General features: G+C 35.4%; 1 protein-coding gene across 1 annotated transcript; it reads right to left on the reverse strand.

Annotated features, from left to right (window-relative positions):
* Positions 1 to 1,763: 1,763 nt before the first annotated feature.
* LOC113868086 (putative disease resistance protein RGA1) lies at positions 1,764 to 6,478 on the reverse strand. Its single transcript, XM_027503651.1, has 3 exons — positions 6,277 to 6,478; positions 2,971 to 5,576; positions 1,764 to 2,557 (listed from the first exon to the last, which is right to left on the reverse strand). The coding sequence occupies exon 2, from the start codon at positions 5,573 to 5,575 to the stop codon at positions 2,978 to 2,980; it is 2,598 nt and encodes an 865-aa protein (XP_027359452.1). The 5' UTR covers position 5,576; positions 6,277 to 6,478; the 3' UTR covers positions 1,764 to 2,557; positions 2,971 to 2,977.
* Between the last annotated feature and the right edge of the window lie 9,514 nt (positions 6,479 to 15,992).

Consider the following 15,992-nt stretch of genomic DNA (forward strand, 5'->3'; position numbering starts at 1 on the left):
ATTTGCTCAATTGCAAGCAAAAAATTATTTAAACAAGATTATATAAAATTAGAACAATAAAGATAATTAGAAATAACAATATAATTATGTTAGATCTTTTTCTATAAGTTACACTCTTAATGCACCTCGGTAGGACAGGTTATAAAGTAACTTTTATGATATAATTACCAATAACTATAGTGAAGACCTAGCTAAATATAGTTTCATTTAAAAGAGAGAGAGAGAGGGAGGTAGGGTGCACAAATTACGTGAATAAAAAGGGGGCATTCCCCGTTTCCCATCCAATCATCTAAGTGCCGCTGCAACCTTCCTTAACCCACTATGTCGCCTTAATTCATCCTTATTCTTTTGAGTACTTATTCTTTTTCTTTAATTCATCCTTTTGGGATTTTAGAAAAATCCTTGTAACCCATTTATTTTTTCCTTTCACATAGATATCCTTGGGTGAATTTTTGGAATTAGAGATAGTGCTCTCAAGAGAAAGGGATAACTATTGGAGAATAGATTCCTATTTGAATTCCTAAACTATGCCCACAACTTAAACATATAGAATTGTTAAGTTTTGGCAGGTTCTTATTTTTAGGGAATTTGTATTTCTGAGCTCTGAATATAGATCAAAGAACTTTGTTGTTAAATTTAATTTTGAACCTCTTTAAAATATTATTGGTATTCAAAAGTGTGAAAGAAGTTATTGGAAATTTTATTTTATCGGAGGAGAGGGCTATCAACGAAGCAGATATGTCTTGAACTTTGGTTCTTCTATGAGTGACTCTTATAACGTTATACAATGTCGACCTTAATGATGTCCTTAGAAAACTAATATTATTAAATTTTGATATATATTAATATGATATACTTTAAGTGAGTCCTATAATTCAAACCACCCCGTGCATTATTTACTTCTCTTTCATGTTCATTATGGTTATTGGTCCTCATTAAGTCTGTATGACTGACCTTCCCTATTATTTAATGTTCACATATCATCAAGTAGCAGAGCTATAGGTTATTGATAACGTCAATCCATCCTAGTAGAATCCCTATTAGTAGGTCTCCATTGTCTTGGTGGCCTTGATATATTTTTTTCTTTTCTTTTGTTTGGACACTCTGCAGTTATTTAGTAGTTAAACTTTCATTTTGAATATGTGTTAGACATTTTAGTGTGGATATTATAATTATGTTAGAGTTTGGTTGGTTTTGGTTGAATTATAAATATATTTGGACAAACTATTATATTTTTGGAATAATGAAAGTATAGAGGGACTATGCCGAAATCTTGTCCAATTTGTCATATTGCTTGATCGAAGAGGTTCGTTATCTTATAAGATGGTTTCAAAGTAGGCTTGCAAAGTTAAGTGGTGTTTCTAAGTGACTTAGCTTGTGTACTAATCATGGGCTTCTTTTTGGTAATGCCAATAAAATACTAACTTTCATTCTCTCTCATCATAGATTTTTAGGTTAAGACTTCCCTCATATAAGTAGCATAATTAATAATTTATATATATATATATATATATATATATATATATAATGCTGGTATGAGGTAAGGTGAGTACTTAGGTACTCATATCCACATTTATTCTCATTAAAATTTGTAGGTATTTTTTTATATTTATACTTGTATCTATTTAACGGGTAAATACTCTACTTGTTGAAGATAAATTTTGAGGATACCCATCGAATACTTTACCTATTGCTATCGCTAAACTAGCCATCAAAATAATACACACATTGTGGTTTTTTTTTTTTTTCATTTTTCCTTTTTTATTCTCTCTCTTTGAATGCATAAATATTTTCAACAAAAATACCCAAACAATTCTAACAATACTGCACAGGTATTTCAACACATACAAATAAAAAATAAAATAAATTCAAAAATCAATATGGAAATGCAAAAGAAGATATAATAAATAACAACCATACACAAACATTTCTAACACCACTACCCCAGCATTCCTATATGAATATGAAAACATTTTTAACACATCCACACAAACATTTTTAACAGAATCTGAAAAAAAAAAGATATAATAAATAAAGATACACACATATTTCTAAAATCACTATCTAAATATTTCTAACAAGAATACACAAATTTTTCACCATGTAAAAATATAAAAAAATAAAGACAAAAATAAAAATTTAAAAAAAGATATTATGAATGAAAATACACAAGTATTTCTAATACAGATATTCAAATCTTTAACAAATAACAAGAACTAAATCTCTGGCCAAAACATCAAAACATTGCAGTTCAGACAGTGACTGCCATCAAACATACAACAAAAATAAAATATTACTGGCTTAATTTTGTCCCGCATCTTCTTTAGGATTCGATGGGCTCAACAATCCAGCCCATGGTGCCGATAATGAGTGCAGAAAAGTCGCATTGACATAGAAGGTTTACGTTAGTTTAAATATCAAGATCCAAGAAGATTGAAACAGAAAAGTTATTGGTTTAAAAACCAGAATTGCATCTCACTTGGTCGTCACATTTGCATGTGTGGAGCCATCAATTGGTCCCATCATCAACCCCTTCCAAGATCGGAGTACACTCGTCCTATAAATAAACGCAATTAATTAGGATATTAGAAGAAAATAATATTTAAGAATAGAGAAGTTACTTAGAAGTTGAAGTTTCTGAATTGAAAACTCACAACTTTGATTTCTATAGTAGATGTTACCTATACTAGATGCTATCACTCAGGTTTTGATTTCTACTCACATGGAAAATCATTATTCAAAGCAACCACATCAGATGCAACCCAAAAAGTAGTTCGAAGCAACACTTGAAAATACAGAGCCAATGAAGCATATAAGATCAAGTAATCCATATATCCATGCATCAAAACATATCTAAGTAATCCAAATACCTAAAATGTTGCGATTAGAATGAAAATGAAAATTTAAAATATAAATACTTAGTAAGGACTTCCAAGAAACTTTTAAGCATGGAGTTAAAGAGGAAATTACCTCAATGTCAAAGCCATTGCGGAGGCGAGAGCGCTGTTGATCCTCGTTGTATGTAACTGTCCATAAAAACATTGGGGATGTGAGCAAGCCTCAACTCTTCTCTTCTCCATCTGTCGCTTAAGATTGGGCACCCGATTACTACGAGATTTTGTAGTGATTTGAGGTTCAGAATTCCTTCAGATGGTGAAGTCAGAAACACACAACTCCACAGCTCAAGACGGACGAGTGATGAGAGACCCCAAATCCAGTCTGGCAAACTTGTGCCGGAAAATCCAGTTATTGCTAGGATTTTGATTGAGCGATGCGGCTGTAGGCCTTGTAAAATTATCTCATCATTATGTACAGCTTCTTCATCTTCGTTCCCTTGGTAAAATTCTGACCACCATAATCGCAACTCTTGCAAATGTGCTTTCGCAACAAGTACCTTTGCCTTGTCAACATCTCGAGCACATTGGCGCAGAAAATTCAACCTTGTGATATATAGTTTTCTGAGGTTGATTAGACCACTCAGTGCTCTTAGCCTGCTAACGCTGTCGGTAGGGCCCATTGCAAATGGCATTAGAGTATGGAGACTTGATAACTCCCTCAAACCCTGCGGCATACATTCTAGGCAAGTTGGGTAATCAAGGATCGAAAGGTGCCGGAGATTTATCAGTTTATTGACATCTGATGGTAGTTCCTTCACCTTGGGGCATCCAACGAGCCATAGAGTTTGCAAGTTGGGTAAGCCAGTAATCTCCGATGGGAGCTTCTGCAGCCAGGGAAAATATGAAAGTTGAAGGTATCTCAGATGCTTCAACTCTTTGATACTTTCTGGAATTTCTTCAATGTCCAAATTAAAAAGCTTTAGTGTACGTAAGCACTTCAGGTTTAAAACATAACCAAAAGCTGACGAGCCTGAATCATTTTCAGTGTAATATTCAGTGCAAAGAAGAGTCCTTATTTTAACTCCTTTTGTCAAAGAAGATGATACATTACTAGCAAAAATTGAGGGAAAATGACATGACAGACGGCGGGTTCTCTGTTTTATGTCAGCTTCTTTTCCTTCTCTGAGAACAGCATATTCATTTCCAGCTACCAAATGTGCTAAGTCATGCATAAGATCGTGCATTTTGCACGATATTTCTCCGAAGACATCCCTTTTGACATCTTGAAAGAAAGATTTTGACATCAAATTCATGAAGTACTCATGTCCAACATCTTCTTCACATCTAGTGTCATCTGAGAGTTGAATAAATCCCTCCGCCATCCACAACCAAATGAGTTGAGATTCTTCAAACCGATAACCTTTTGGAAACAATGAACAATATGCCACACAGTGTTTTAAACAAGAGGGAAGATAATCATAGCTCAACTTAAGAACTGCTAAGGTTTTGTCCTCCTTTTGTTCAATTTTTGGAAACTCAACATCTCTGATATGTAGCCAATAATTATACTCCAACTTTCGAGAGAACAAGAGGCTACCAACACTTCTTATGGCAAGGGGAACTCCTCCACATTTTTTAACAATGACCTTTCCAATGTCTACCAATTCTGAATTATGAGGTTCTGTTCCCTCATCAAATGCCATTTGACAGAATAGCTTCCAAGATCTTTCGAAATCTAAACCTTTCAATTCAACTTCTTGATATGCGCTCATTATGTTTGTCACTGTGTTAGTACGTGTGGTAACAATTATCTTACTACCATGTCCTCCTTCCATCAATAAGCGTTTCAATTGAATCCACAATTCACGATCTTCACTCCACACGTCATCCAACACTAGTAAATATTTCTTCCCTCGAATTTTGTCTCTTAGTTTTTGTTGCGCCTCCTCGATCCCAACAATATTTTCGGCTTGCCCAGGAATATTTTGTGCTCGCCCACCATTATTTTTGTTTTCCTTTTGACAGGCTTGCCTAACAATATTTTGAGCTATTTTACATATGTCAAATTCATGGGAGATACATACCCACATTTTGAGATCAAAATATCGTTGGACAGCCTTATCATTGTACACTAACTGAGCAAGCGCAGTCTTACCTAATCCTCCAATCCCAACTACGGAAATCACAGAAACATTATCTGTTACATTGGCATCAAATAAATAGCCTTTAAGACGATTCTTTTGTTTCTTTCTCCCTATGATTTCATCTTCCCTCACATAAGAGAAGGTTTCCCTTTGCCTATATGCATCTGGATTCTCAACAGGGTAATTATGCAGTTGAAGCTGCTGCCTAGTATTTGCAACTTCGTCGAGCCTCTTCCTGATTTCTTTCATTCTATGGCCCATTTTGAAAGCATAGGCAATTTGATTCTGTTTGGAGAAGAAAGTTTTCAACTTTCTCATCATCTTACTTCCTCTCATCAATTTCCTTCTCAAAGCTTCAGTAGAGAAATCATCTAACAAGTCGTCTGCATCAAAAAGTATATCTTTGAGCTCCTCCACCCAAGTCCTAACTTGATGCTGATTGGCCTTTGCCTCTGCATCCTTGAGCACTGCTGTTATTGAAGAGACTATGCTCTCAATTTTTTGTTTATCATCCCTGAGGTTACATATGATTCCGAGCTCTTTCACAGCGAGAGAGCTCAACCCTCCAATAACTTTTTCAGCTATGAAATCCATCCTTCAACAATGGATAATTTGCACAATCATTAATAATAATAATAATAATAATAATAATAATAATAACCATCTTGCAGGTCAAACAAATTCAGGTGAGTACAAAATAAATGAAGCAAGACTCTACAATCAAATTAGCAAAAAAAATAATTAGGCTAGTCACAGAATCAAACTTTTAAAGAATAAAATGAAGGAATCTTTAAGTAAAAAAAGAAAATCGTGGAATATTACATTCAAATACACATTAATTTTTTATTCAGAAGAAAAATGAAAAAAGTTCTATACTCTTCAAACCATCCAAAAGTAAAGAAAAATTTTACGCTCCTCAAACATTTTTTTCTGAAGAGGATAACTTAATATGGAGTGATTTGTTGGCACATGTGTAAAACTTGACATAAATACTTACCTTTCTTTTATACTATATAGTTTTTGTCTATTCAATGGTTGAATTATAGCTAAACTTCCGGATTAGTGTAAAATTTTGTAGAGATGATCTATAGCATATCAACTTTCCTTCTCGATGTGAGTTTTGGAAAAAGTACAAGTAAGTGAGAGTTATTAAAGGTGTAAGATATGCACCTAAGTATTATATCGTAAACAGACCACTGCTCTAAAGTGTGTGTGTATATATATAAGAATCTTCCCTAGTTCTATGTTCTACGATGCAATAACACCAAAAATATTAGAGAAAGAGAGCTACTGACCTGCTTATCAAAATGGGCCGAGTTCAGAGATGCAGAGATTTGTGTAGCCTAATGCTTGTGCTCTATTTTGTTTTGGAATTGAAGGGCATGAACAAGTCACCAAGAAGGGAAGGAAGCAACCCACTCAGTGACAATGGTGGGGCACAGTCCAGGTTGTGGGCCCCAACCTAATTATTTTCGATATATATGGATCAAGGGGCCCGGCAAATAATGGGGGTAGAAAGATCAGTTATATATTTAATGTACTATAGTAAAACACAATGACAAAGTGGGGGCTATAGATAGCTGAGTTAGGTGGGCTGAAAATAAGTGCGGACTTGATATGGGGCTGGGCTACGAGCTTGAGGCCAATCCCAATTTGACACTTAGCACAGGGGAACCAGTATTACCCTCATCAAGGACCATAATGTGGTTGAGGCATAAAGTTTAATCATATAGCAATGGGTTGTGTATCCAAACTTAAGATATGATTTGCAAAATGAAGTGTGTGTATGTGATGATTAAAAAAAAAAAAAAAACACAAGACCACAACAAATAGGATAAGAATGAAAAATGTTAAGACTCAAAGTAGGTCAACTCTTGTGGGCTATTTTTATCTTGATTCTTTAATATTTTAACGAAGCTAAATTGATGATTAGTTCATGAGTTAAGATAACTATTTGAGTTCATTGATATAAGAGTATACTATAACTCAGATGCTACTATCTAACACCTTAAATTTTTAGGAGAAATAGTTTTTATGATAATTCATTGAATTAGTCGAACTTAAAATTGTACTATGTATGGTTTACTAACTATTGAGCTGACTTGATATATATGTGTATATTATATTATGTATTATGTTTATGTTGGTTATCTCTCTATCTCTCTCACTCTAACACACACATAAATATATTGGATGGATTTGGGAAGATTTTTAGGCTCAACCCACATCTAACCACAACAAACAGGATAAGAATTACAACGCGACATATGGCACCAAAAATACCCCAAGCAAGTAGACAATCCCTTTAAAAGTAATTTTTCAGCCAAGATGCATCATGAGAACCCTTGACCGTGAACCTCCTTGAGAAAACATATATCTTACCCCAAAAAAAAAATTATAAATATCTAAGATAGTAGCATAATAACAACATACATATTTTGTTAAGATTTTTATTAAGAGATAAGCATGCATTTAATTAAGAGATAAGTTGATAAGCATACATTTATGAGTCATTAAGGAATGAAAGGGACAACTTAGTTCATTTGGAACTAAAAGCCTAACTAAGTTTCATTAATTAGTTACCTTACTTATGAAACTAGCCAAGTGTGGTTAGAATCCAACTAAGTACCTTACCATTTAGCTCAAGGGCATTATTGGCATTATGGAAAGTGAAAATTCCCTTCCAATTATGCCCTCATAGTCACGGCCTCCTTGCCTATAAATGGGCCTTGGATTGCAACAATTTTATGGTTAGAAAAGCTTACTAAAATAAGATTACAACAAGTGCTCATAAACAACAACAATAAGGAGCCTCATGGCACTCATCAAAACCGCCACCCTTCACCATCTTTAAGCCTTCAATTTGTATCAAGAATAAAGCCTAAGAATCACTCCTTGAAGCTAGGTTCATTTCCATTGATTTTGGAGACAAGAAGTGGCGTAGAGACATTCAAGACAAGCTTGATATGTCCACGGTTTTAAGGCCAAGGAATTCCATCATCAAGAGCTTAAATTTTCAAACTCTTAACATAAGTATTCTATGTCCTTGATCAAATCTAAGATCCCATTCAATAGGAATTTTATTAACCATAGTTCTATGTATTTCTAGCTTACTAGGAAAAGCCTAGGACACTACAAGATTCAAGGATAAGCCTATGTTGATCACGTTGCTCCACCGATTCTCTAGGGACATTATCATCATCAATTAATTGATGTTCAAGCTTCTAGGTGAGTTACCTAACTACTCTATCAAGTTAATTGTCAATGGTGTAGTTGTTACGGTGGTTATGTTGGCATATTAATTGGATTGGTTGTTGGTATTGGCTGAATTGGTGTTGATTCTAAGATAAATTTTTAAGTGTGGAAATGCTTGGATGATTGATTAAGCATTGAGCAAGAGCTAAGAATAAAAACTAGGCTAAACTATGTCCAATTTTTCTAAGTAACAAGAGAACCAAATTATGGATTTTTAGACCAAGCAATTCGACCCCATGCATTAAGACATGTTAAGTTTTTCAAATGCAATTTTTGACATTGGAATTGGGATCCTCATGAAAACTTAGGCTAGGGACCAAGAATTGGGAATTTTACCATTATGTGTGGAAATTAGACCTAAGGGTTATTTTATGAACTCTCAAGAGTAAAATGGTAATTTCCAATGCTTTGACCTTATGAAATTAAGTTCAAAGTTGTTATGAAAGCCTAAGATGATTTTCAATACCAAAATGATTTTCCAAGTATTATAATGAATTTTGAGGTCAACATATGATTTTGATCTATTTTAGGGATAAACTACAATTTTGGCAAATCGAAGGGGTAATATGATAATTTCACTATGTTAGAGCCTTTTTTTGTGAATTCTAAGCTTGAAGATGAGTTTGTACGGGTAAAAAACCTTGGAATAGTTATTTTGGGGTTCTTTGGACTTAAAATCCCCTTATATGTTTCTTGACATGAAATCAAGAGCCTGACAAGGAGGAAATCTAAATCCGTTCTTTTTTAGTGGGCCCACTGCTTATAGGTGTAATTTTTTTAAGAAACTATGTGTCTTTGGTTTTTGGTAATTTTTATGGCTGTCACTATTCACTCGTCGACGACTTTTCTAGCAACACTGTTCAACGTTGGTAACCTTTTGGGCCACATTGTTCACACCGTTGGTGAATTTATCGATATGCTTTTTTGACCAATTCTCACCCCCACCACTGTTGTTTATCTTATTTTTACCACTGTTTAGTTGTGTTTCTCTCTCTTCTTGGATGACCTATGGCAACTTCAGCTCCTCCCAAACCTGAAGTTTCGATCTTCACCAACTTCATCACCGTTCTGCTGTCTACTGACAAGTTGGATAGTAGTAACTATGATTCTTGGGCATCTGACATCAAACTTTGGCTCAAGGATCAAGATTATCTGGACCATCTCACTACCAAAGAAGAAACTGTAGATGTAATTGAACGTACTAAATGAAGTAAGATTGATGCTTAACTTTGTGGTGTCATCAAGTCCACCATTCATCCCTCTGTGAAGCATATTTTTTGCTCCCATAATACGTGTGAATCAGTTTGGTCACAAGACAAGTCACTTTACACTAACGACATACAAAGTCTATATAGAATATGTCAAACTAGATGTTGTTGTGGCTTGAAAATTTGATAGCACTCTGTCAACCTATTTGGGCCATATGAGTGGTCTTCTTCATGATTTCAATGAACTTTTGCCTCTGGTTACAACTGTTGCCATGGAATTAGAGAACTGTCAAACATTTTTTGTTACTAACTTTGTATGGTTTACTTGCAAAGTATTGCCAAGTTCGCGATCAAATTTTAGGCTCCACTTTTACACCCATTGTAGCTACTGCTTTGTCCTCTTTGTTACATGTAGCGACCTAATTCACTACATTGTTGATAACTACTTTATAACATGATAATTTAGAAAATACCAAAATCTGGTCATTATTTTTTTTTCTTTCTTCAGACACATACACAACTTGCAATAATAGTTCTATTTCAAGAAGAGAGTTAACATGCATATATCTTCTCATCTCATCAATCTATAACTCACTATCAATAATATACTCATATCAAATCATCACAACTCATCATCAGAAGATACCTCAAATATATTAAATATAATGTGCGGAAACGATAGGTTCATAGTTCAACAGTACGGTCAACATGGTTCGGATACAACATAGGTAAGATAGAAATAGACTCAACTCCCTAAGAGTAGTCCCACTACAACATAACTAAAAATAACATCAATCAAGAGGCGAATAATCCTCAATAGGGTCAGACTCCTCAGATGATGTCGGGGAAGCGGAACTAGGAGTTGCAGCCACAGAACCTCCACTATCCTCCTCTATCCATCCAACCGGGTGAGGGGATGAACGGGTAGCAGCAGGTGAAACCAAAGTAGACGGGTGTGCAAGATGCATGTAAGAGGGCATGGTGGTATACCTAATGGAGGATTCCACCACATGGATATCCCTCTCCATTGGCACGGGTGGAGAAGTGGGGGACATAAAAGAGAATGGTGCAGGTGTAGCAGTAGGTGTACGGGGGTCTACAGACATGGGTGTGGGAGAAGCAAACAAGGCGAGGAAAGATAATTGAGTGTCACCAGGAGGTACAGAAAAGACAATCTCGATGGGTGTGTCGGCAGTATACTGGGTAATCCATGAGCCTCCACTATCGACTCCATGAATCACTCGGGCAAATCCGCGGAAGACGCTTTACTGGGCCACGGAGTCAAACACCCATATGTCATCCTTAGAGGGAAGGATGAACACCTTCACCTTATTCCTGTTCATCTATATAAATAAAAGAAAAGCGATACAAACAACACAAACACAGGGGTGAGTTCTCCAAATACAAACAACAATCATAGCCAAACCCCAAGGAAGGCGGCATCACAGTCACAAATCCATTCAACCATTCTCACTCAGCATCATACAAAGTTCAAGCATATAATGGGGAGAAAAATGTAATCACAATCATAGTCAATTTCACAAGCATTCAACCATCCCTAATAATAATGCATATGATGCATGAATGCAAGTTTTCACCTCTCTTATATAGTCACTCATGTGTTATTAGCATGCAATGATGCATGGGGATCCCATTTCTCTATGACTGGCGACTTGCCCGGCATTTACAATAGAGATAGATAGATAAATTCAAGTCGTGTGGCGATCGGAGGACTCCATTCCCTACTCTGCACAGATATAATAGATAGAAAAATAATAATAGCACATCATTAATGTGAAAGGCCATATGGCACGTTCAGGAATGGACCTCTACGACCCTAGTATTATGGAGTTCACGTCAGGTTTGGCTAAGGTCTTGCAAGTGGGTCACGACCCAGCTACAAGGAGCTCAGCTGCCATGTGCCACTTAGGTCGGATGTTCCCCCTTTGGCCATCCCCAGAAGATCTACTTTGGACCGAACTTCCAATACCTACAACTGTGCCTCTGTAATGCCATCAAGTCGTTTCACAAGATTATATATGATGCATGAATAGCATTTTCAGTTTTCTTGTGATTGTTTTCTCAACTCATATCATCCAGCCATTCGGGCTGTTGCACAGATATAATAGAAGTCACATCGGACTTAAAATCATAGCATATAGCATCAAGCTAAAAGTCATCATAGACTTAGCAACATGGATAGATAATCTCCATGAGTCACATGCCTCAGCATGGATAAATAGATACCATGAGTCTCATAATAATTCTCACTGAGTTCATAATAATAATCTCAAGATAATACAATTCAGGAACTCAGGACATAACATATAATTTCTCATCAAAATTCATAACCTCTTAGGCGAATCATTCAAGCCTTCACAATTCATTTCTTTTTTCTCACTTCATTCTCTTTTAAAATTCAGCACCATCCCATTTCTCAATCCTTATAATTTCACCATTCAAATTCATCCTATTCATTTCATTATGCTTATTAACCTCTATCCCCTGATTATCCATAATTCTCTTAATTCAAATTCTTATTTTCTCCATCTCTTCCTCACGATTTTTCTCTCCTTAAATGGATAAATTATTAAACTTATCTCCTGCCTAAACCATCAACCAAACAATTTAACTTACACTAGATTTAAAGGCATTACCTCTCGATTTTCTTACTTTTATTTAGGGAAAAAAATTCAAGCTTATGTCCTTGTCATGCTACTAACTTAGACCTATTCATTCACCATTCTTTCTAAGTTCTATCCTCTCAGGTTTTCATACTTTTTCTTATAAGATAAATGTTGTTCCTCACTCTCTTCATTCAACCACTCAATATATTTCAAATTCATGATATTCCCAATAATTCCATTTAGGTCCAAGGTCCTTTTTGATAATTCAACCCTCAAGGGCACTAGATCAATACCAATATATCATTGTATAATTATTTTCGCTGCACAATCCCTTAATTCATCAAGTCTTTTGTGGTGAGATGCAAATGATGCATGTAGCACTATCAATATAGACATTTCTTGGCATAACCATAACAAATAGTAAGTCATTCAAATTTTTCAGCCAAGTGTCAATTCAACCTCTTCACGGTTTTTCAAGGAATAATATCATTCATGAATAGTACCTTATTTCACATCATTTACATTTTTCCAGCAACTTATTCAAGCAAACATCACTAATTTAAAGTACCAATACCAAGCAACATCAAGGTCAATCACAACCAATTTTATAATCAATCATTCAATCACACACTCAACCAAGTCCCACACGGTTCAAGGCATTCAAATCAAGACAACACACTTTCAAATTCAGTTTTAGTTTCCTTAAAATGCAAAGTACATACAAGATATTTTTCTGAAATTTTGCAACACTTTTGGATGTCAAAACCGAGACCATCCAAGTCCATTTCCACTTTTTCCTTCATAACTCTTTTTCTCATTACTCTTAATAAACTTTTCAAAATTATTTCAAGCTCCAAATCAATCAATTTCAACCTTTTTCCTCAAAATTTTCAGAACTGTTCAGCCTCCAAAATCTCATCATTTGACAAGTCACTAACAAGCAAATTAGGGGAAATCAACATGCAAACACAAGATTCCATTATCTAAGTGCAGTATTTTAATTTTCAGCAAAGGAATATGTTTTAAAAGGATACACCGAGACAACATAAGGGCAATTTAGTGTTCAAACTCTAAAAATTACTAAAGGAGTTCTTTTTATGAAATTAGGTTTGGTAACAAAAGTGTTCAAGACATGCAAATTCAAGGTTCCAAGGTCTCAAGGGTAGATTTTCATTTATTCAAGAGATTTGGCAAGAAGACCTCTAAACCGAAACTTGTACAAAAGGTTTCCAACATATTTTCAAGTCCAAAATTTCGTACAAAGGTTGGATGTCACATGCAAGGGTTAAAAATTCAAACTTTCTAAAGAATCTCTTCACACAAAACCAAAACCAAAACTTTGAAAGTGAATCAAGCAATTTTCAAGCGAAAATCCAACAAGCAAGTTAAGGAATACAACATGCAAACTCATGGATCATGGCTTTGAAGGTAGATCATCATAGAAATCAAGGATTTCAAACATGCAAAGGCAAAACCGAAATACTTTCAAGGAAGAAATTGCAAGCACTTAATAAAGTTTCAAGCTTTGAGAGAAATCAACACATCTAAGCATGAAACCGAAAATTTCAAGGCGATCAAATGGAGTACAAGACAAATACTCAACATGCAATTGAAGGAAATTGTCTTCCAAGCTCATGGTTACTTGTTTTCAAAGGTGGATCATCATTAAAACCACGAATAAAGCAAAGAAAGTGAACAAACTGAGACATACACAGGGATGAATCAACATGCAAATGTTCAAAATGCAAACTTTTAGAGAGATTACCTCCTTTTGACATAAACCGCAAACTTAGAGGTAAATAAAGTGAAGGAATCAAGTAGAATTTTAACATGCAAATGGTACAATGAGCTTGATCAAAGTTATTGGAAATAAAGATGGAACCTTTACAAGATTTTACAAAGTTTTCAACCAAGGAAGACAAACAAAGGAACAAAGGATGAGAACTCCCCCTTGCCTTGAGTTTTAGGCGTGAAATGAAATGGAGAAGGGGTTGGAATAGATGGATCTCCAAGGAAAGCTTTGCTGGACCGAGAAAACAGCAGCCAAGTTCTTCAAAGTTCTCCTCTAAAGTTGGCTCCTTCCACACGAAAATTGAAAGGATGAAGGAGGAAGAAGTTTGTGATGGTGAGGTAAAGTGTTTGAGTGATTTGGATGGAGGAGTGGTGGTGTTTGAGGGGTTGTAAGCTCTCTATTTTCTTGAGAGAAATTGAGAGAGTTTAGGACTTTGAGAGAATGAAAAGTGTGAGAGAAAGGTAGAGAGAAGAGAGAGAGATTCTCGATTTTTGGCTTCCAAAAGGATTAATCTCAATTAGAATCTATTTATATGGAGGGTTCAAGTTTTAAGTGACCAATTGCCACTTAACATGTGCATTTTGGCTTGCTTGGCAAGACTTCCAAACTGAAAAACTGCACACAGTTTTAATTAAGTAAAAGCTGAAGTGAATTTGGTAAATTGGTGAAATGAAAAAGGTGTCACGGTTTTTAGTGCATGAATAGTGAATTTTGGGAAAGCTTGTAGGCAAAGTTAGTAAAATTCAGCAAGTTAAGTGCATGGAATACCCTAGGCTGCATGCACACGGTTTGGATATCACAAATTCCAAAATCGGCACAAAATACTAAAGCTAAGATTTTGGGGCAGCAATGCATGAAATTTGGTTGGCCGAGAAAATGCGACATAACTAGGTTGTCACTTGGACAAGACTTTTGATGTGGTGTTAAGTTCGAGAGAATGTAATTGGTTAGAATAATTATGATGTTGGCAATTTGGAAGACATGAAAAGAAAGTTCCAAAATGACTTTTGCCGGCAAATCGGGAGACAAAATCCTGTGCATGGAATTCTAGTGGTCAATACTAGATTTCGGAATATTCGGGCAATCACGATGTTTGTAAAATGGGGGACAAGGTTTGTTTGCATGAAAATCTAGTGGTCGATACTAGATTTGGAAATCTCCTGGTAATGATTGCTAGATCTCACGGAATTTTATGCAATGATTTTGATGGCTAAGAAATCATTACTAAATCCTTGTAATGATTAGGAAATCTCATGTTTTTCAAGACGGATACTTATGATTTGACAATTATTCAAATAAGATGGAATTTAACTTTTCGGATAAATCTCTCGGGGATATTTTAGACAATACTGTTGAACAATATCAGGGAATTCTTGGACGATATTGGAACCAAGTATTTTGCATGCAGTCACCCTAAAATGCCGAACTCAGAAATAAATCAATATTCTAAAAATTAAAATTCAGTATTTATCTAATTATTCTGACGCTAGCAAGCCAGAACTAGCTAATAATTAAAATCTAATAACTACTAGCTAATTTACGAAAATTGGGGCGTTACATTACACATACCAAGGCCACCACTGCCTAGACATTCTTCTGACTACTGTGTCATTTACTCCTTTTGACTCTTCTTCCTTAATCTCAAAAGGAGGTGATCATGGTCGCTCTCGTAAGCCTACCGGTAATCGTCGCTCGCATTTTAAGTGTGATCATTATCTCAAAATTAGCTACACTATTGATCGTTGTTATACTCTTCATGTCAACCTAGAACAGCCAATGTAGTGCAGTCTGCTCCTCTCAAATTCGCTTTACAGTCGGATTCTACTGAGTCTACTTTCGCTCCCAACATTCTTCAATAATTTCCTTCATTAGTATAAGGATCGTCAGGCCTCTGGTTTCACTATTTTTGTTGTGCATACAAGTAATTATTTTGTTCGTACTTCTCATTCCTCATCTTTTGGTCCATGAGTGTTAGATTCAGATGCCACTGATCATATTACTAGTAACAAATTTCTCTTTTCATTTCTCTCTACATCTGGGTACTTACCTTCTATTATTATGGCCAATGGGTCTCAAACACAATCTCAGAGTGTTGGCACTGTCTTTCCTCTTCCATCATTATTTATTAA

Source organism: Abrus precatorius, unplaced genomic scaffold (assembly GCF_003935025.1).
Source record: "Abrus precatorius isolate BTA unplaced genomic scaffold, Abrus_2018 Scaffold5, whole genome shotgun sequence".
NCBI classification, from domain to species: domain Eukaryota; kingdom Viridiplantae; phylum Streptophyta; class Magnoliopsida; order Fabales; family Fabaceae; genus Abrus; species Abrus precatorius.